The sequence below is a fragment of the Chiloscyllium punctatum genome, chromosome 6 (genome assembly GCF_047496795.1).
Source record: "Chiloscyllium punctatum isolate Juve2018m chromosome 6, sChiPun1.3, whole genome shotgun sequence".
NCBI lineage: Eukaryota > Metazoa > Chordata > Chondrichthyes > Orectolobiformes > Hemiscylliidae > Chiloscyllium > Chiloscyllium punctatum.
In genome coordinates this window covers 61,089,145-61,111,281 of record NC_092744.1, presented here as the reverse complement: position 1 = coordinate 61,111,281, position 22,137 = coordinate 61,089,145, and the positions used below count along the sequence as shown (strand labels likewise).

The window sequence follows — 22,137 nt, the reverse complement described above, 5'->3', positions numbered from 1 at the left end:
ATGGTGAAGCTACAATACTATTGAATGGTCTGCAGGAAGCATCAGGAATATGATTTAGGAGAGTTCCACTTGTATTAGCATTCAGATTTAGATGGAACTATGACTTCAAGCCTGTGGAAGAAACAAAGCTCAGAAATAGAAATTGTGAATCCATTTCTTTCCCCATACATTAAGACACTTCAAACAAATGTTGCTTGGTTTGATGATGGAACCAATGTAAGATTTACAATAGAGATCTAAATGTATTAGGGTACCAATATTGTTCTGATAGAGTTTGCCAAGATAAAGTTTATCATCAGCTGGAGATGGTATGCTTTGAATCTCTTTGAGAATTAGTAATGGTTAAGATTTTGCACTACTGGGATGCTTTGTATCCACAAAGTGAAATTCATCCATTGCAATTTTGTATAATCAACTTATTAGAAACAATCCACTTTCTAAAAGAAGGGGTGTTTTTTTTCTTAATTGACAATTAAATATATACAGAGGAACCTTGATTACCCAGCATTCGATTACCCGAATTTCGGATTATTTGAACAAGATCGCAAGGTCTCGATGCTTGGCTAAACTGTGTTATCCGGAAATTGATTAACCTATCGAAATACTCCCCACCCATGTCCTTCAGATAATCGAAGTTCCTCTGTATTAGAACACAATGCTGCCATGCGATTTTGTAATTGGTTTACATGCAAAGAAGAATGGTTTTGAGAGGCAAGTTGGTTCCCAAAGTTGGCAAACCTTTCTATTTCCACACTGGAATGAATTCACTGAAAATGAAACAACTGCACATGAATTTGTGTGACTCTCATTTCACTCTCAACCATCCTGAATGAATCAACTGTAGGAATAGCTCTTCCCTACTAGTGGGAAAGGAGCTATCTTTTTCATAAGTATCCATTAAACACTCAAGGTTATTCTATTCTCAAGTTTAACTTAGTATACAAATGATGGCATAATTAACAATGTATATAAAAAAACAACATAAATGAGTAAATAATATAATTAAAGAAAACTCATTAACATGATAAGACTACAGTATGTGCGAGTTTGTGGATATTCTTGTGATCCTAGACAGGCCTGATTGTAGCAAGTGTTTTGAATTTTGAGTAGTTTTGGCTCAGAGTTCATGGTCTGAAGGCTGAACTGCTGATACTGCAACACACCAGGGAAGTGAAACTTTATCTGGATTTCTTTTTGAATCAGGAGATGGTCACAACCCTTTGGACAGGGTCTTCTGATTTGGTCAGTGGCAAAGGATAGGAGTGCAACAATGCCGACTTCTGCAATTGTCAAAAGGTCTGAGAGATACTCAACTTGTTTAGATGAGTGCGGGGGGACGGGGGGAGGGAGAATGAGCAAACTGACTATGCAAGCATGGTACTAGGAGCCATTGAAGTGGGGGAGCAACAAGGAATTTTGCAGTAATATGAGATGGTATAGTAAGAGGGATTGACACAATCCACAGCAGGGCATCTGTTCAGAACTGGAGAGGAACTTGCAGCAAGAGGGCCAGGATCCATTTATCATAGTCCATGTAAATACCATTGGCACGGATACCAGGTAAGAGGTTCTGCAAAGAGATTATGAGCTGTTAGGTTCTGCATTCTCATTTAGAGCCTCAAAGGTTATAATTGCTGGATTATTACCTGACCTGCATGCAAATTGACATCGGATATATAAAGTTTGGGAGCTGACTACATGGCTGAAAGGCTGGTATGAGTACAAAGAGTTCTAGTTCATGGGGCACTGGCAGTCATATGAAGCCAAGTGGGCACGATACCACTGGGATAGTCTACACCTGAACTGCAATGGGATCAGTGTTCTTGTAACTGCATAATTAGGAAAGTGGAGAGAGCTTGAAATTAAAAAGTGGAAGAAAGAGAACAAATTTAGAAAGCTGTCGTCCATAAAGGGTAGGGCCAATGTAAGAAAGAAAACTAATAATATGGGTATTTAGGGTCAGAGAATGGCCGGAAGTGTTAGAGAGAGAAAAGATGCTAAGAGTACACCAACAATATATTAGGAAAACTAACAACACAAAAATTTTGTCTCTGAGTTTGTGTATTGATTACAAAGTAAATGAAATGATAGCACTCACTGAAGTAAATGATTAGGATCTGATAGCCATTTCAGAGAAGTGACTGCAGAATAACAAGATTGGATAATGAATATTGAGAGGTTTATGATGTTCAAGAAGAAAAGGAAGGTGGAGTAGCAGCACTGTTAGTCAGAGTGTCTTGGGTGCAATAATTAGAGGTGACTTTAGTTCAGGAGGTCAAGATACAGAATCAGTTGGGGTTGACGTAAGAACAACAGGAGAAATGAGTCATTAGCGGGAATGGTTTACAGGCCCCTAACAGCAACCACAATGTAGGATGAGGTAGGGGTTACTTCAATCGAGATATAAACTGAAAAAAGTCTGATTGGAGAAGTTACCAGAGGAGAAAGTAGGGACGGCAGATGCTGGAGATCAAAGTCGAGAGTGTGGTGCTGGAAAATCACAGCAGATCAGGCAGCATCTGAGCAGAAGGAGAATCGACCTTTCGGGCATAAGCCCTGATGATGGGCTAACACCTGAAATGTCGATTTTCCTGCTCCTCGGATGCTGCCTGACCTGCTGTGCTTTTCCAGTATCACACAGACGTCAATAGAAGAGGTATTCATGTAAAGCTTTCAAAGTAGTTTCTTAGAGCAGCGAATTCTGGAACTAAGCAGACAGCAGGTTACATTACACTTGAACTTGTGCTTGTGCTATGTGACAGGATTAATTCAAGACCTCAAAGTAAAGACACTATTTGTACAATGAGAACACAATACGAGAGAATTTTATATTCAGTTTGAAAGGAGGAGACTGCAAAAAAGATTCATATGTTAAACCTAAATAAGGACAACTATGTGGGCATTACAGCTGAACTGAACTGACATACTAGGCTGGGTGATAGACCAATAGAAACACAGTAACAGATATTTAAGGGGACATTTCAGAATATTCAGAGTAAGTATATTACTAGCACAAAGAAAGAGGACCCACTATCCGTTGTCAGCTAAAGACTTTAGGGAAATGATTAAACTCAGGGAAAAACTCATAACTGCACAAAGATGAGCAGCAGGTCAGATGATTGCTTGGAATATAAAGAGCAGCAGAGAATGGGTAAAAGGTTAATAAGGGTGAAGAAATCAGAGTACAAGAGAAAGGTAGCTATAAATGTAAAAACGGGTAGCAATTTTTAATATAGCTAATGAAAAAAGTTCAATTCAAGTGAATGACAGTCCTCCAGAGAGTGAGATTAGAGAGATAATTGGCGATAATAAGGAAACTGTAGAAGAAACGGTTTCCTTCTGTCTTCACATTAATAGCTGTAAAATCAGGAGGTAGAAAGGCAAGGTGAACTTACCAAAACTGCAGTCACCAAGGAAATTACATCAAGCAAACTAATGGAGCTGCTACCTGATAAGTCTTTGGGTCCAGATGGACTTCAGCCAATGGTCCTCATAGATGAACCGGAACAAATTTTCCAAAATTCCATAGGTTCAGGAAAGGTTCCATCAAATTTGCAAATAGCAGATATAAGCCCTTTAACCATGAAGGGGGAAAAGACAGAAAACAGGATATTGCAAAATAGCAGTCATCTTGTTTGATATCTATCATGGGGACGGTGTTAGAATCGATCATTACAGAAGTTATAGCAGCACACTTAGAAAAACTGAGACAGCAAAGTTTCATTAAAAGGAAATCATGCTTAACCAATTTACAAAAAAAGTGACAATGCAGGACTGAGGTATGAAGACAGGTGAATCATTAGGACCTGACCTGCATGCAAATTGACATCGGATCATTGGGAGTTTAGAAGCATAAGTTGGGGGGGGGGGGGGAATGAACTCGAGTCCTCATAGATACCTGTAAAATTCTAACTGGATGCGACAGAATAAATACAGGAAGGATAGGTGATCTAAAAATTAGTGTGGTTGTAAATAATGAGGATAGTCTTAGATTATAGGAGGATATGGACAGGCTGGTCAGTGAAAAATGGAATGCAATCCAGATAAGTGTGAGTTGCTGTACTTACGCAGGACAATTAAGGCAAGGGAATACACAATGAAGGGTAAGACCCTTGAAAGTGCAAAGATCAGACAGACCTTGGTGTGGCTGTCCACCTGTCCCTTGAGATAGCAGGACAAGTAGAAAAATTGGTTCAGTCAGCATATGGGATACTTGCCTTTATTAGTCAAGGCATCGCGTTCAAGTGCAGGGAGATTAAGCTGGAACAGTACAGAGGAGAAAGTGAGGACTAAAGAGGTAAAAACAATAACTGCAGATGCTGGAAACCAAATACTGGATTAGTGGTGCTGGAAGAGCACAGCAGTTCAGGCAGCATCCAACGAGCAGCAAAATCAATGTTTCGGGCAAAAGCCCTTCATCAGGACTGCAGATGCTGGAGATCAGAGTTGAGAGTGTGGTGCTGGTAAAGCACAGCAGGTCAGGCAGCATCCGAGAAGCAGAAGAATCGACGACTTGGGCATAAGCCCTTCATCAGGGATGGTACAGAGTTGGGCTACAGCTGGAGTATTGTGTGTAGTTCTGGAATTTACATTATTGGAGGGATGTGATTCACTGGTGGGGATGCAAAGGAGTTGTAGTTGTCGAGAGAGATTAGATAGATTGCTGTCATTTTCCTCGGAGCAGAGGAGACTGAGGGGGTCGTGATTGAAATGAATAAAATTAAATGGACTACAGTTAAGGTAGACAGAAATGAACATTTCTCTTTAGCAGAGAAATCGATGACCAGGAGTATAGCTATAAGGTTAGGAGTAGGAGATTTGGAGGGGGATGTGAAGAAAAATGTTTTCATCTCGAGAGTGGTGGGAATCTGGAACTATTTCCCCAAAGGAATGGTAGAGGCAGAAATCCTCATAACATTGAGGTATTTAGCTATGCACTTGCAATGCCAAAGAATATAAGGCTATGGGCCAAGTGCTGGAAAATGGGATGAGAATAGTTAATTGCTTGTTTTTAGTCAGCATGGACTTGATGGGCTAAAGGGACCTTTTCTGTGCTGTAGTCCTGTGACTCAATGTTCCCAATGGCCAGGAAATCCAGAACCAGGGTCACAGTCTAAGGATACGGGATAGGCCATTTAAGACTGAGATGAGGAGAAATATCTTCACCCAGAGTGTGGTGAGCTTGTGGAATTCTCTGCCACTGAAAGCAGTTGAGGTCAAAACATTGAATGTTTTCAAGAAGGAGTCCGATATAGCTTTTGGGGTGAAATATTTCAAAATGGGAAAAAGTGCAAAAAGCATACGGAGTTAGATGATCCGCCGTAATCATACTGAATGGTGGAGCAAGCTCGAAGGGCCAAATGACCTATTCCTCCTATTTTCTATGTTTCTTGAATAACATGTGTTGTGGATAAAGTGGAGTCTGGAGGCATACTGTACTTGCATTCCCATAAGGAATATGATTAGGTACCACATCAAAGGCTATTGCAGAAATGAAAGCTCATGGTGGGGGTGGGGGGTGGGGGGCATGTTAGCATGAATAGAAGATTGGCTGGCTAACAGCAAACAGTGTTTGCATAAATGGGTCATTATCTGATTGGCAGGATGCCATGGATGGAGTCCCATAACGGCCTCTCCTATGGTCTCAACTTTTTATAATTTATATCAATGATTTAGATGAGGGAAGCAAAGGTAGCTAAATTCACAGAGAACCACCAAGGTCGGTGAGATTGTATGTTGTGAAGAAGACGTAAGGAGTTTACGGATGACATAAATGGAGTGAATGAGAGGGCAAATATCTGGCAACTGAAGTACAATGTGAGAAAATGTGAAGTTGTTCACTCTGGCAGAAAGAATGAAAATACAAGTAATACATACATGGAAAATTACTGAAGAAATTTGAGGTGCAGAGAGATTTAGGTGTTCCAGTGAATGAGTCACAAAACGTGAGCCGGCAGATATGACATGCAAGCAAGAAGGTTGGTTGGATGTTATCCTTCATTATGAAAGGAATTGAACACATATCTTCAGTTATACAGGATACTGGGGCATCCAAAACTCTGTGCGCAGTTTTGGTCTCCTTTTTTAAGGAAATATGATAATACATTGGAGGAAATTAGGAGGTGGAGAAGATGTAATTAGATTGTACCCAAAATTAGCGGCTTGTATTTTGGGAAAAGGTTGGGCAGACTGTGTTTTGTTTTTGTCCCTCCTCTAGTGTTTAGAAGAGTGAGGAGTGACTTAATTGAAGTGTATAAGGTCCTGAATAGTCTTGACAAGATGCATTATTTTTCCTTTTCTGGGTGGGTCCAGAACTACAGGGCAGGTTTTTAAAATGAGGGATCAAATGTTGCAGATAGAGATACGTGTTGTGCAACTTTGGAACTTTAAGCCTCACAAGTTGGTGGAAGTAGGGGGGGTCTTTGAATAAGACAGAGGTGGATAGATTTTTTTTTTGGCAGCGAATCAATGCGGGGGGGTAGACGGAAATGTGGAATTCGAAGTGCAAACATATCCATCAAGATCTTATTGAATGGTGCAGCAGGTTCAAGGGACCAAACACTCTTCCTCCGCTCCAATATCTCTGTTCATAATCAGTTTGGGACCTGAATTAAAATAAATCAATAAGATGCCAACTGCCACCAGCAGCAATTATATACTTTTGCCGACAATTTCACTTCTTTATTGGAGAGAATTAGCAAAGCCCTATGTTGATAAGTATTTTACCGTTCACAATAGCAATCATAAGTCTTGAAGCAATTAATGTATATTTGAATACACCAGCAAGACAAAACAAATTTTAAGCCAACTGACAATTGGTGCGCTGAAATGTTACAATATTTCCAGTATAAATATCACACTAATCCTTTTTTCATTTATTCACAGGACGAGGGTGTCACTGGCTAGGCCAGCATTTCTTGCTCATTCCTAATTGCACAGAAGGCAGTTAAGAGTCAACCACATTGTGGTTGGTCTGGGGTCACATGTAGGCCAGATCACGTAAGGATGGCAGTTTCCTTCCTGAAAGTACATTAGTGAGCCAGATGTGTTTTTCCGACAATCAACAATGGCTTCACGTTCGCCACTAGACTCTTAATTCCAGATTTTATTTTTAATATATTTAATTCAGATTCCACCATCTGCTGTGGCAGGATTTTAACCCAGTTCCCCTGGACATTCCCCCAATCCAGCAATAATATCATTGGCCTCCCCCTATTTGATCTGAAATCAGTTTACAATTTTTAAAACGTTGATTTTAAGTTTGAGAAGATACATTAATGTTACTAAAATTTAAGAGAAATAAACAGCATGAAAGGTAGTTTCCAAGTGCACAAATATGCATCTTTTCACACACTGCATTGTGCACAATGACAAATTTATACTTCACTGTTTATGATAATACATAATATTTCCCCTCCTTTACTTTTAACAGTGTGTGTGCCTTCTTTCCCCATTAACTTTAGCAAGGATCCAAGAAAGTGTTGAGATGCAATGGTCACAAATGTAATTCGTACTTACTACTTGAAGACATCCTGCTGGAATCAGACCTGCAATAAAATGACAATAATGCAAAATTAAATATGATGTATTGCACAACAAAGAAAAAGATTCTACAAAAAATATGCTATCAATTGGGGGAAAGCAACAAATCTTTAACTTATTTAGTGTACCAAGTTTCAAAATTTTTGCCACATGCATAGCTGAGGTCTGAAATCTTTCATTCCTTACATTCAGTGGCTTGTGGGAAACTCAGAAACATAAAGCAAGTTCCAGAATAATTTCATATATATGTCATTGCCTATTATACAGCCAAGTGCAGTGAGATTTTTTTGAAAACTGTTGCTGCTGTTACCAATTGCAGCTATGCCAGCCACGAGATCTGATGCCACAATCATCCAGCTTGTGCCATCCTCACAAATCTATTATGTCTCAGAGTTGTTGCAATGAGATGTGCATCACCCAGCTACACCCAAAACGACTCATACTTTCTGCTGCTCTCGGGAACAGACCTTTACAGATTTTTGGCTCCAATCAGAAGGCCAAAACCCTGACATTTTCTTTTCTGAACATACACTTTTGCTCTTGAAACTTCAACTGTGTTTTCACTTTTCCTATGATCGATACATGGATTTTTTAATTTGAAGCAGCGCCTGTACTATTATTGCAAGATAAAGAAGTTAACAAAGAACTATTGAATTTGCCATTTTTCAATTGAAATGTTGAATGCTACATCTTTCTCTTGATGATGGATTTACATGGTTTGATCCTTTTTTTCAAAAAAATTAAAAATGAAGTACAGTAAATCAAAATCAGAAAATAAAACTAACAGTTAACACGAGGCAAAGTTTGGCATAGCTAGAATTATTTTTAGAAGTGTCAGATGAGTAAATGTCATTATGATTTACTTCAAAGTGCCAGTTTTTGTATTGCAATATTTCATTTCAGTATGTGAATCTACAACTTGGAAATCCGTGAATTGAAACATTTGTGAAAGCAAACAAGTGATGGATTTATGTACTTAGTATTTTAATAAATGAGGAAATCACACTTTCCCAATTAAATATAGAAATTAATAAGCCACTAATATTGTTATCGTTCACATACAACTTTAAGTTAATTATGGCTGTAACAACTTTGCGTGCTTGGTCATGTAAATACTATTAAGAATGACAATCCTGTTTCTACTATACAAGTGGTCAGAAAATTCAAGATACTTGTAATGTTGCAGCTGGATGAATGAAAAATTGCTCTAATTGTAAATATCTGATTTGCAACTTCATCATTTCTAAGTTTCAATAAGCTTCAACAAATGATATTTTGATGCTGTATCAAACAAATCCTACTTAACGCAAAACCTACACACTCTACTTAGTCTAAACATTTTTAATATTAACTGGAACACACTGAATGAAAGAAAACAAAGAAAAAGTATTATATTTATATTGTATCTATCAAACATAAGTAGTCCCAAAGCACTTTACAGAAAACAACTTTTGCTATACAGTTATTGTTGTTGTGAAAGCAGAGTTAGGTAATAAATAGCCAGTTGACTTGCGTACTGACGTGACAGGGTGTAATAATCACTAAGACATAGGGAAAATGGACTTGATCTTCGTCTAATAGTATAACTGAACCTTTTACATCCAGCTGAGCAAACAGAGCAAGCTACTGAATTTCTCATCTAAAAAGACAGCACCAGAGATACAGCACTCCCTCACTGGTCAAATTTCTAGAGTGGGGCTTCAGCTTAAACTTAAATCAAGAGACAACATTGTTATCATTGACCTTTGGCTGATCTCCAAAAATGATAATTCACAATCATTTCCACTCAAGAATTTATAACAGCTGGTCATTTTTTGGCATCCTGTCTTCCACTGAAGATGATGGACATTCAGCAACTCCAGTGGCAATGGGATAGTTTCTTATGGCATACTTTTACTGATGCCTGGAGAATCCAATTCACGAGGAAGGCATGTACTGCCACAACTGTAACAGGTGGTTAACCGGCTGTCACTGTGGATTTTGTTGGTAGCAAGCTTTGTAACTACTGATCATCACAATGTTGCCATTTCTCTCTGTTGTTGGTTAAAGCATCCCATGTGTGAAAATTAATGTTAACAGCCTTCAATTCATGCTTGCAAGCATCTTTGAGAAAAGATTTGGTTGCTCTATTGGTGTTTTGGCTTTGACTGGCTTGTCACATTGAAGATTCTTGGGGATGTGTCTATCTTCCATTCTGTCAGTGTGAGACAGAGCCAGCAAAGTCACCCTTGCTTAACAAGTGCTATCATACGCAAGAAATTTGCCTTTCAGAGGACTGTGATCATGACTTCCCATGTAGGAACTCACTCCACAGACAGTGAAGATAAGAATGGTTGAGTTTCCTTTCTTGTTAGGTAGAAGTTATCTGAGCTTCATAGTCACACACCAAGGTGTTGAGAACACAGGGCTCAAAGACCAATGCTTGAAGAGTCATCTCATTGGTTTTCTATGCATATTTCGCAAGTCGGGTTTTGCATCACGTCAGATAGTCTGTAAACAATAATGGACCCAAGGTAGCAGAACTCGCTAGCCTCTTCCCGCAACGTGTTTAGTGACATTGAGAATAGAGATATGACACCGTGAACTTTTATCATTGTTTCTTTTTATTGGATATGATGTTTACAGTAAGGGAGAGACAATCCATTAGTCTTTGTACCCAAGTTCTTATGTGGATAACTAACATGACATAATCAGTGTTTTGGAGTTTATTGATCAAGACATATTGGATTTTTGTCTTCACTTTCATCTGCCCAGGTTATAGCACTAACTGTTTGAACTTATCTGCTGGTACATTCCTGATGGCACAATAAGAGAAAGGTAAATCGGCATAGTCTTAACAGACCAACGGGCTGCTCTCTCAATAGAGAGAGATGACTAGCGTTATTTAACCCAAGGGTCACCACACCTCAGACGAGGGAGAGGTTAACAAGACAGTCCTTTATTTTATCCTCATTCAATGAGGAAATTTGCCACCCACTTTTGGTGTCACTCTGCACCATAACATTGCTGTCCAGCCAACTGAGCCATAATAAGACATTGTGACAAGCATGAGTAAGTGCTCATGGAGCAAGAGTCAATAGTATTTTAAAATATCTGTTTGCATCGCAATGCAAATGGAAAGGCACAGTGGGACTTTATACAGGAAGACAGGAGATGGCCTGCCAGGGCACTGTGCTAAAACTACACCAGTAAAAGACACTGCAAAACTCTTTGCAATGATTGAAACATCTTTGTACGTTTTGGTAAATATCTAGACCTTTAGTTTCATTTTACCGCCCCATAACTTTGTTATTTTCTGTATTTACTGATGTATTTGCAGGAAGGTAGTGTTAGATGGAAAACAGGGGAACAAATTCATTATTTTTTTCTGTCTTAGATGTTGCTTGAAAAAAAAACATGTTTTTCTCACTTACCAAGTTAAACTAGAACAAGGAATCCCTCAATTTTTTATTCAACAATTTTACAGTAGCATTTTAAGTCTGTCTTCTCTAACCCTGTGTCAAACCATCACTGTATCTAAAGATCTTTTCAATGGTCTTTTTGAACAAAAGGACATTTAAAACTGTCCCCCACCGCCGAAAAGGAACAAGAAATCTAGCAATATTTAAACATCTTACACAAGGTCTAAGCTACATTTATTTCTCCATATCCTTCTGAAGGGATTGAATTAAAGTCATGAAACACAGTAAACAAAATACCAATTTTAATTGTTAACTTTATTTCTGAATCAAGTTAATTCCTTATCCTCTTAAAAAAAGTCAAAAGATTGTAGTGATACCATCATGATCCTCCATATAATATGTTTCTAAAGAATTATACAAGGGAGTATAAGTATTTTTCTTTCAAAGGATTATGATTTGATAAAAATGCTTCACAGGAATTGCCAACTGAAGCTCGGCTGATCAGGAAATTTAAGATGAAATTAAATTAAAAAACATTTAAATGATTACTAGGAACAATTAAGTACATGTCATTGGAGTTGAAAGCTTCATTGGGGAACCAGCATTAACAGAGGTAACACAGGCTGAAAGCCAGCTCCAGTACCATGTTTAAGAAACACTTCACCTGGAGTTCCCTGAGGAAGTTCGGGCCCACAGTGACATCAATTCAGGTGGTGGAAGGGGGCAGGTCCTGAATCTACCCCAGCAAAACACAATCCTGCGTTAGCGATTTTTGAGAAGATTAGTAGCTTAGGTTGACGATAAGTATGAAACCCAGCTCGCTGAGCTTGAAGGTTTGTTTTCAGATGTTTTGTCACCATAATAGGTAATATCATCAGTGAGAGTCTCTAGTGAAGTGCTGGTGGTATGTCCTGCCTCTCTATTTATAGGTCTTGGTTTCTTGAGGTGGGTGATGTCATTTCTGGTTCTTTTTTTCAAGGCAAGGTAGATGGGATGTAAGTCGATGTGTTTATCGATGGAGTTCTGATTAGAATGCCATCCCTCTCAGAATTCTCGTGTGTGTCCTTGTTCCGCCTGTCCGAGGATATGTGTGTTGGCCCAGTCAAAGTGGTATCCTGCTTTGTCTGGATGTATAGAAACTAGTGATAGTGGATCGTAGTAGACCCAAGGTTTGTGTTGGATAGATGGGAGCGCAGCTTGTTCAAGTCTCTGCATTACTGTTTCCGCTATGAGCTCTGATGTTGGTGATCCCATGGGTGTCCTGTTGACTTGTTTGTAGGTTTTGTTACTGAATGTGAAGTGGGTGGTGAGGCACAGGTCCATTAGCTTTGCTGATGAGGTTGGTGCTGTCTGGTGTTTGTGGTCATGGTTTCCCTCGTATTCCATCTGGTGAAGTGCTGGTGGCATGTCTCACCTCTCTATTTATAAGTCTTGATTTCTTAAGATGGGTGATGTAATTTCCAGTTCTTGTTTTCAAGGGAAGGTAGATAGGGTCTAAATCGATGTGTTTATTGATGGAGTTCTGGTTAGAATGCCATGCCTCTAAGAATTCTTGTGCTTGGCTTTGTTTCACCTGTCCTAGGATGTGTGTTGTCTGCATGTATAGAAACTAGAGCTAGTGGGTCATGTCTCTTGGTGGCCATTTGGTGTTCATGTATCCTGGTGGCAAGTTTCCTGCTAGTTTGCCCAATGTAGCATTTTTTACAGTTCTTGCATTGCTTCTTGTAAATGACATTCATTTTGCTGGTGGTATTTAATGGATGCTTTAGGTTCATTAGTCGCTTCCTCTCCTATCACTTATCATTAGCATACATTGAATTTCAATTTGTAAATCACTCTAACCAGTTTGGCCAGGTGATGAATGCTACCATTATTTGCCATGAAGTCCAGAATTGGGGCATGAACCTAGATCCTGTGACTCTGAAACAAGAACTGTATCCACTCGGCCACAAGTCCTCCTTCTACTGAAACATTAATCGATATTAAGTGAATATCTACAGGGAATATTTGTTTTAAGCATCATTGAAATATATATTATGTTTTGTCACAGGGAATTATTTATTTTTGTACAATCGCCAGCCTCCCAGTAACAGAGATATTTTGAACATGTTTGAAAAACATTTTGTCTTGTGAGACAAACACTGAAGTCTCTTAAATCAACAATAAACTCAGTTTTTCAAATAACCTTAGGAAGAGATCAGTTAATAGATTATGGCTCCAGCACAGATCTTGATCTGTGCAATATTGAATGTATTAATTGCAAGTTCATAGTGACCGGTTGTAAAAAGGGAACTGCATCAGAACTACTAACTAAATGCAGCGCGTATCCAGGTAAGATTATACTCATCAGAATCTGGCTGTGCAATACATTCACAAAAGAAAGTTGTTTGTTTGATGGTTAATTGGAAGTTTCTTCGGTGGCAAAAATCATTCGGTTTTTCGATAATATAAAACAAAAGAACTGCGAAGTCTGAAAGCCTGAAACAAAATAGAAATTGCTAGAGAAACTCAATCTCTTAAAATTGGACCCGAAACGTTAGCTCTGCTTTCTCTCCAGGGCTGCTATGTTTTTCCAGCATTTTCTGTTTTTGTGTTAGGTTTTTCGGATAAGAAAATACCACAAAGGAATCCGTGGAAAGCGCCAATTCGGTGCAGTGAGATTGAACTTAAAAAGGTCTGCGGTTACCAGGACAACTATTTCATCCCTGTTCGGAATTTTGATTCAGGTTTCTATTTAAACGGCACCGCTACACATTAATCGCCAGAACTGTACGAACAGAAGAGCTGGCTGGTTTCCACGGTGAACCAATAACCGAACATTGAATCAATACAGTGGACAGTATCATTTCCTCAGTATTGCCCCGCAGTCAACACCATCCGAGGGGAAATTCCGTGATTATGTCAGACTCCTTGCTGACAATATAACTAAATTAGAAACCTGATCTGCTTCAGCACTGCTAAACAGAGAGCTCAGCGAGTGAAACGTATACATTTCAGCTTGGCTCAGACTGTGGTATCTGTCGCCTTATTATCAAGTGGCGTCAAACTACGGTGATCTAATACATCCACAAAGGAATGAAAAAAAAACTTACATAACGTCCAGGGTAAACACGCCAAAGACTTTCTACTAAAGTAGCCGGTTATTCACAATGTTTAACGGTATTGTGTTAGTCATCTTTCGACCAGCAAGCCTGCCTACTGTAAAAGGCATTGAAGGAAGAAACCTCAGCCTCGCCCATGAAGTGGATTGTTCCTTTAGTATAACCAGTGATAAATCGACTGAAATGTACCGTAAGTTAGAAGTGGAGCAAACCTGTATGACAGAGTGAAGTGAATAAGTGGTGTTGTAAAGGGGCGTGCTGCCTGCTACATTTCATTTAATTTCAAGTGGGACATGTAGAGGAAACCAGAGTCGATGAAAAAGTGACCACCAACCCGTGCAGGGATCTTGTGCCCACAGTGCAGCAGAAGTCTTTTGTTGTTGCTTCTCCCCTCCCACCCCATCCCCCCCCACTAGCATGGTGCCCCGCCTGGAGACAGTGGAAACAAGCCGCCCTCTTTCCCCTCTCCCCTCTCCCTCTGAATCGCAATAGGCCCAGGAAGAGGAGCCGACAATGGCACTCACTCACCCTGCAGTCTCAGCTCCCGAGTCTGCCCACTCCTCCGGCGCCCCACCGCCGCCGCTGCCGCTGCTACCGGCGCCTCGCATCATGTCCCTGCGCTGCATTCGGCACCAGCCTGCACTCACTCTGCTGCTCAGGGAGCGCCAGCTTCAGGCGGAACCGCTCCTCATTGTTTTCCCGCAGGTTGATCATAGAAACATAACCCGCCCCTTGACGTCAACAATCCTGACAGAGCAGACATGGGGAGCTCCAATGACAGCTGAGGCTTTTCCCTCTCTTGCTGCTTTAACCAGGCACTCGAGGGAAACAAAAACAAACTCTCATTGGGACGGCAAATAAAGAGAGGGGAAAGGCGAGGGAGTAACGGGGGGGGGGGGGGGGGTAGAAAGAGCATGTTCGGCGCAACTACGCTGCAAACAAGACCGATTGGTCGCTGCAATTGGATTATTCGACAAGTAAACACTGGTCGAGAGTGTGGTGCTGGAAAAGCACAGCCAGTCAGGCAGCATCCGAAGGGCAGGAGAATCGACGTTTCGGGCAAAAGCCCTTCATCAGAAATTTGCTCCTCGGATGCTGCCTGACCGGCTGTGCTTTTCCAGCACCACACTTCCGACTCTGATCTCCAAGCATCTGCAGTTCTCACATTCTCCTAGGTAAACATTGGTGCCTGGAACTGTATGTACTTAAATACCCGACAGCAAAGGTGCACCAATCTGCCACTTGGCACACATCGTTGCAGGTTCCTTGGAGTGCAGAGATGGCTAGCTGGTTTGTAGAAATCACTACAGGTCTGCCACTGAGGAGGCTAGATTTTTTTCTAGTTATACATAACAATTTTAACACATTCGCAAAGTCAGTTAAGCAAGAGAAACTTCCCAAGTGGTTTTGATCCATTTTTTTGCTAGCATTTGTACACGTTCCCTACCATCCTTAATACCATCACAATACTTCCACTCCTTTCTTGTCACATTGATCTAGCTTCCTTTTCAATATACTGTATCATGCTACATTATACCTTGTAGTAACAAGGCCAACAGAATAACCGTTAGAAGTAAAGTTTCTTCAGTCCCCAAGACAGCACAAATACAACTGATGAAAGCAAAATATTGCAGATACTGGAAATCTGAAATAAACATAATTCTTTCCACTTGACAAACCATATCAATTCCTCCTGATTAGTGATTTTTTTTTTCCTAATCACATGCCCAATAGCTCAAATGTTTTACACAATACAATCTACTTGAAAGCACTCTATGGATCTTCTTCAAGGCTATTTTTTTTTTAGATTACTTACAGTGTGGAAACAGGCCCTTCGGCCCAACAAGTCCACACCGCCCCGCCGAAGCCCTACCCACCCATACCCCTACATCTACATCTACCCCTTACCTAACACTACGGGCAATTTAGCATGGCTCTTGCAATATTTCCAGGTTATATGTGGAATCACCCATGATTACAGTTATCCCTTTATTAGAAGTATCCTGTATTGCTTGTACATTTTGTTCCATGTTAGAGTTACTGTAAGGGGGCATGATTAACAGTCCAACACCTCCAGCATGTCTTGTACATATTATCCTTGAATGTCAGATAACCCTCAATATTCAGGACCCACTGTCCACCATTAATTCAATGGCTTGTTACGTGTGTACCTTTATGTCCGGATCCTTGACCTGATCATGTTCAAAGATCAGCAAGGCAGCTTACATGTGGAGCCTTACGAGAAATGGGAATATTAAATGAGTATTCTGCATCAGTGTTTATAGTGGAGAAGGACATGGCAGATATACAATGTGGGGAAATAGATGGGGACATCTTGAAAAATGCCCATATTACAGAGGAGGTGGTGCTTTATGTCTTGAAATACATAAAAGTGGATAAATCCCCAGGACCTGATCAAGTGTACCCTAGAATTCTGTGGGAAGCTTGGGATGTGATTGCTGGGTCCCCTGCTGAGATTTTTGTATCATCAATAGTCACAAGTGAGGTTCCAGCAAATTGGAGGTTGGCTAACTGTTTAAGATAGGTGGTAAGGACAAGCCAGGGAACTATAGACTGGTGAGCCTGACATCAGTGGTGGGCAAGTTTAGATTAGATTAGATTACTTACAGCGTGGAAACAGGCCCTTCGGCCCAACAAGTCCACACCGACCCGCCGAAGCGCACCCACCCACACCCATTCCCCTACATTTACCCTGCACCTAACACTACGGGCAATTTAGCATGGCCAATTCACGTAACCTGCACATTTTTGGACTGTGGGAGGAAACCGGAGCACCCAGAGGAAACCCACGCAGACACGGGGAGAACGTGCAAACTCCACACAGTCAGTCGCCTGAAGCAGGAATTGAACCCTGGTCTCTGGCGCTGTGAGGCAGCAGTGCTAACCACTGTGCCACCGTGCCGCCAAGTTGTTGGAAGGAAGCCTGAATGACACAATTTACATGTATTTGGAAGGGCAAGGACTGATTAGGGATAGTCAACATGTCTTTATACATGGAAAATCATGTCTCACTAACTTGGTTGAGTTTTTTGAAGAAGTAACAAGGAGGATTGATGAGGGCAGAACAGTGGGTGTGGTCTACATGGACTTCCATGAGGTATTCAAAAAGGTTCTTCACAGGAGACTGTTTAGCAAGGTGAGCTCTCATGGAATACATGAGAGCTGGCCATTTAGGTACAGAACTGGCTCCAGGTTAGAAGGCAGGGTGCGTGGTGGAGGATGGCTTTTCAGACTGGAGGCCACAAGGATTGGTGCTGGGTCGTCATTTATATAAATTATTTGGATGTGAACATAGGAAGTATGGTTAGTAAGTTTGCAGAGGACACCAAAATTGGAGAAGTAGTGGACAGCAAAGAAGGCTACCTCAGAGTGCAATGGGATCTTGATCAGATGGTCCATTGAGTGACAGATGGAGTTTAATTTAGATAAATGTGAGGTGCTGCATTTTGGTAATGCAAATAAGAGCAGGACTTACATGCTTAATGGCAAGGTCCTGGAGAGTGTTGCTGAGCAAAGATACCTTTCTGTTTGTCTGTCTCCTCCTACCATACTCCAATCATTTGCCATATTACTGTTTTCCTCTTGCTCTACTGTTTGATAAATCACATTATTTCACATTTATTCACTTGCCCTCACTATTTAGTCTAAAACACTTCCTTTTCCCCTACTTATTCAGTTTGCAAGAACACTGGCCCAACATGGCTCATGTATAAACATGTCAATGGTACAGCCCCCACTTTGTCCAGCAGCGATGCCAATGCCCCAAGAACTGGAACCACATGCTCCAAACCATTCTTTGGGCCACGTATTCGTCTAAATGCACCCACTCTATTTAAATTGGCATAGAGTTCAAGTAATAATCCAGAGATCACAAAAGTTTAATGTCTGCCTTTTAATTTAATCCCCTAGCTCCTCATACTTGTTGTGCAGAATGTCTTTCTAGCTCTGTTTGTCATATGTATCTAGGTAGGTCACATCAACTTGAATTGCCTGCTTTTGCTGCAATTTTCTCTCTGGCCCTGAGCAGATATCCTGAACCCTGGTACTGGACAGGCAACACAGTTCTTGCTTTCCCCTACTTGAATGGCTTCCTATGCCATAGTCAGTTTATTTATATATCCCACAGCCCTGCTCTCTTTGAAAAATCTGAAAATCTCACCTTTGGATAACTGCAGAGGCTGACACCCCTGGGTTCTGGATTCCCTTATCTGCCTCACTCAGTCACACCTTCCCATCTCTGACTACAGACCAAATCAGAAGACCCTGTCCTGAGAGATGTGACTACTTCTTACTACAAAGAACCCAGGTGTCTTTTCTCCTCCCTGATGTATTACAGTGTCTGTAGTTCAGCTTCTAGAACATACCCTAGGCCAAAGTTGCTCAAAACCCACATAGAAATAAATGATGTAGAGTAACTGAGGAAATGAAAAAAAAGGTTGAATGAAATGCCACCATAAATGAGAGGTTAAGTCAGGAAAGGTTGAATTAGCTCAAGCTCTTTTCTAGAAAAGAATGTGACTTACAGGTAACTGGATCGAGGTCTTTAAGATTAAGAAGGGATAGTCATGGAGATGTTGCTTTGCGGTTATAGTTCTCACCTTGTTACCACATTGAGTGGTTGAGTTGTAGAGCATGGATACACTTAAAGGGAAGCTAAGTAAACATTTGACGGTCAGAATAGTGCGTTGTTAAAATTAAGAAAAGAAGAATGGAAGGCAAACACAAGCCACTTACTTTTATCAAGCCACTTTGAAGAATAAAAATTGAACTGCAGCAGTTCAATGTGTCCCCTGCCTGTTCAGGGCAACGAGGGGTGGTGCAATAATTGTGAGCCTTGCCAAATTTCCCTAGTTTAGAGAATAAATAAAAACATTTGTATCCAGAAGTAGATTACTTCACAGTAAAGCAATTCAAGCTATGCTAGTCAAAACAATATGTTTTGACTAGCTGTCTTTTGAAATCTCCTAAGAAAGCTGTCTCCACCACTGTCCTGGCAGTGCATTCCAAATCCTAGCTACTCTCATAAGGCTATGAATTCTAGATCTCATGCTGACAATATTGAAATGTGACTCTTACTTACTGATAAACCAACTAATGGAAACAGATTATCCTCCTTTACTCTGTCAAAATTGTTCATAATTTTGAATATGTCAATGAGGTCACCCTTTAATCTTCATTGTTCTAGAAGAATAAGCCCAATATCTCCAATCTTACTTTGCATCTAAAATCCCTCATTATCATTAAAGTATATCTCCTTTGCACTCCCTCCAAGGCTTTAACATCTTATCTTTGATAAGGTGCCCAGAACTGAATACAATATTCCAAAAGTGATTTGACCAATGAATTGTGCAAGTGTAGCATCACTTTCTTGCTTTTATATTCAGAGTTTATTTATAAGCCCAAGGATCCTAGAAACCTTAACAACTGTTTCAGCCTTCCCAGCCACCTTCAGAGAATTCTGCACTTGAAAGCCTCGAATCTTGTACTCCCTTCAAAGTTGTACAATTGAGCCAGAATTGGCTCATGTATTTTGGTCGAAGAAACATTACTTCAGATTTCTCTGCATTGAATTTGATCCGCCAGGTTTCTTCCCATTTTGCCAACTTGTCAATGTCACTCAGCGTCACCTTCACAATCCATTATTCTCACTAGTTTAGTATCATCTGCAAATTTTGCCCTCAACACCCATCTCCAAATTATTTGTAAAAAGTCAGAAAAAGAAAGGATCCCAACTCCAATCCCTGGGAGAACCACTTCAACTCATTTTCAGTCTGAGAAACGCCTATCAATACCTACCCACCATTTCCTATCTTTTAATCAATTTCTAATCCATGCTGAAAAGGACCCATCAATCCCAACCAGCTCTAATTTGCTAACCAGCTCATATGGAAAATAAAGAACATGAAAGCATGGGAAGGGTAAAAGCATGTAGACCACTGGCAATCTGTGTTCTGTGGAAGGCAGGATTGGATAACCATAGTGGAACATTCTTACACCAATTAGCAGAGTAAGGTTAAGGCTGAAAGGTCACTATGGCGAGATGAGATAACACAAACAATAAAGCAAGTTTCTCCATTAAGTGCTATTATGACAGGATTAGGACAATAAATATTTGGGACATGACATTAAAATATCTAATTAATAGTTAGTAGAGTCAGCTTGAGACAGGAGACTATTGTAACAGATGGAATAGCTAAATATCTATCATGACAGCTTAGTCTGGAATTGAAGATCACTGTAGCACAGTTAGCAATAAATATCTAACCGTGACATTAGAATAATATTAAGTAGAATGTACAACTAAAGAGATAATGGGAACTAACATCACTGGTTTATTGTGTAGCTAGAGTGAGGTACTTTGATTAATATAGTTGGAAATGCTGATAAGCTAACAGAAACATGATTGAAAAAAGATATAAACATCCATGGACCTTGAGATTTGTGGGCATTTGAGAATCTGCTTTCTCAGTGTCATGGCTTTTTGTTTGCAAATAAAAGACCTACTTCTTGAAGAACTCTCTGCGTCTCCTGGTGGTTCTCTATATTTTCTCCACAACACTTGCCGCATGGCACTGAATCAAATATTTTCTCAAAGTCCAAATATACAGCATTTCCCTCATCCACTGCCTGTGTTACCTTGTCAAAGAACTCAATTTGCCAGGCATGACCTGCCCTTGACAAAGTCATGCTGATTGTCTAATATTAATTTTTTTTTTTTTAAAGTGTGTATTTATTTTACCCCATATTATGGCCTCCATCAGTTTTCTCGCTATTGATATCAAGCTGTGAATATGAAGGCATTGCCATTGCAGAAGTTGTTAACTTCCAAACGTTGTTAAATTCTATTTTAATTACATATTAAAATACAAGAAATATGTAGGATCACTAACTTTGAAAAAGAAATTTGAACACCCTAGTAATTAACTGAAAGAAATATGCACAAGCTTTAATGTTTTAAGCAAAAGAATAAATTAACCATTTAGAAAATGAAAAAAAAGACAAGTTAACATTAGTTTATGAAGATTGAACATCATGGTCTCCTTTTACTACCCAATCATTCCAAAGTTCCCCATAATTTTCAGGATTTTGAGGATTCTTTCATTTCTCCTTCCTGTTCTCTGGAATTCATTTTGATTTCTCCTCAGTCTTCCGGTCAATCCTCAAGTTTCGAGATGTTATGAAGATTCTATTAGTTCTTGGCTATGCTCCAGTTTGCTTTCAAAAATCTCATGATTCTGAATTTCACAGATTAAGCTGGAGACTGACTGCATTTGTATTTGGTGATTTAGAAGTCAGGAATACTCTATAATCCTAGGTGTGAATTAGGTTGTACCATTGTCCCACCGATGAGATTCTCCTTTCAAGTGTAATTAACGAAAGTTTGAATTGCATTTACTTCAGGGTTGTTTACTAGTTTTTCAATACAGTCCCGGATTTCATTATTAGTTTCAATGTTAAACATAATAATGGCTAATCCAGTGAGACTAAAAGTCATCTGCTAAATTAATCACCAGCCTATTTCAGGGACAAAATTAACTAGAATGTCTGTACCAGAGATGTGTTGTATTTTCCAACAATAAGTACTTGCAAATATGGAATCTGTTTTGGGGAAATCATATCTCCATTGTAACTTATAAGCACAGCTTCACAACTTTGCAGTGCTACAAGATCTAAATAAAACCCTAAATGCATTTCAAAATAAAGGATCACTATTCTACAATGGAATTGCTCTACCTCCTTTTAAACCAAACTAGCAGTGAGATAGTGAATTTTTGCAACAGTTTCATTATAGATTTTAAATTTCAACAAAATCACTATGATTTGATAACATTAAGCAAAGGTATAATCCCAATTGATAGCAACACCAGAACAAGTCAGATCCCAGAATGAAATTTGATTTGATAGATCAGTGTTAATTTTAAAACTTGGTCAGTTACTGAACATATTCACAAGAGGCCGAAAATGTACATTTAACAAAATAATAAAGTTTATTAGGCATAGGCTTCGGATGGCACAGAGTACAACTTACACTATACAAGACCTAGTTGAAAGTGTCTTTTACCTCAGTGATA

At 39.8% G+C, this 22,137-nt stretch overlaps 1 protein-coding gene across 4 annotated transcripts in view; it reads right to left on the bottom strand.

Moving 5' to 3' along the window:
* The window catches only part of fam124b (family with sequence similarity 124B), a 76,243-nt gene extending 61,480 nt beyond the window's left edge, over nt 1-14,763 (bottom strand). For 2 of the 4 annotated variants that reach the window (XM_072572762.1, XM_072572759.1), the window contains exons 1-2: nt 14,573-14,763; nt 7,519-7,547 (exon numbers count right to left, since the gene is read on the bottom strand). In XM_072572762.1, the coding sequence (XP_072428863.1) occupies nt 7,519-7,547; nt 14,573-14,670 (127 nt within the window). In that variant the 5' untranslated portion in view covers nt 14,671-14,763. Of the gene's footprint in view, nt 1-3,448; nt 3,575-7,518; nt 7,548-14,035; nt 14,346-14,572 lie in introns of those variants that run through there. The other 2 variants (XM_072572760.1, XM_072572761.1) reach the window with 2 other exon arrangements.
* Between the last annotated feature and the right edge of the window lie 7,374 nt (nt 14,764-22,137).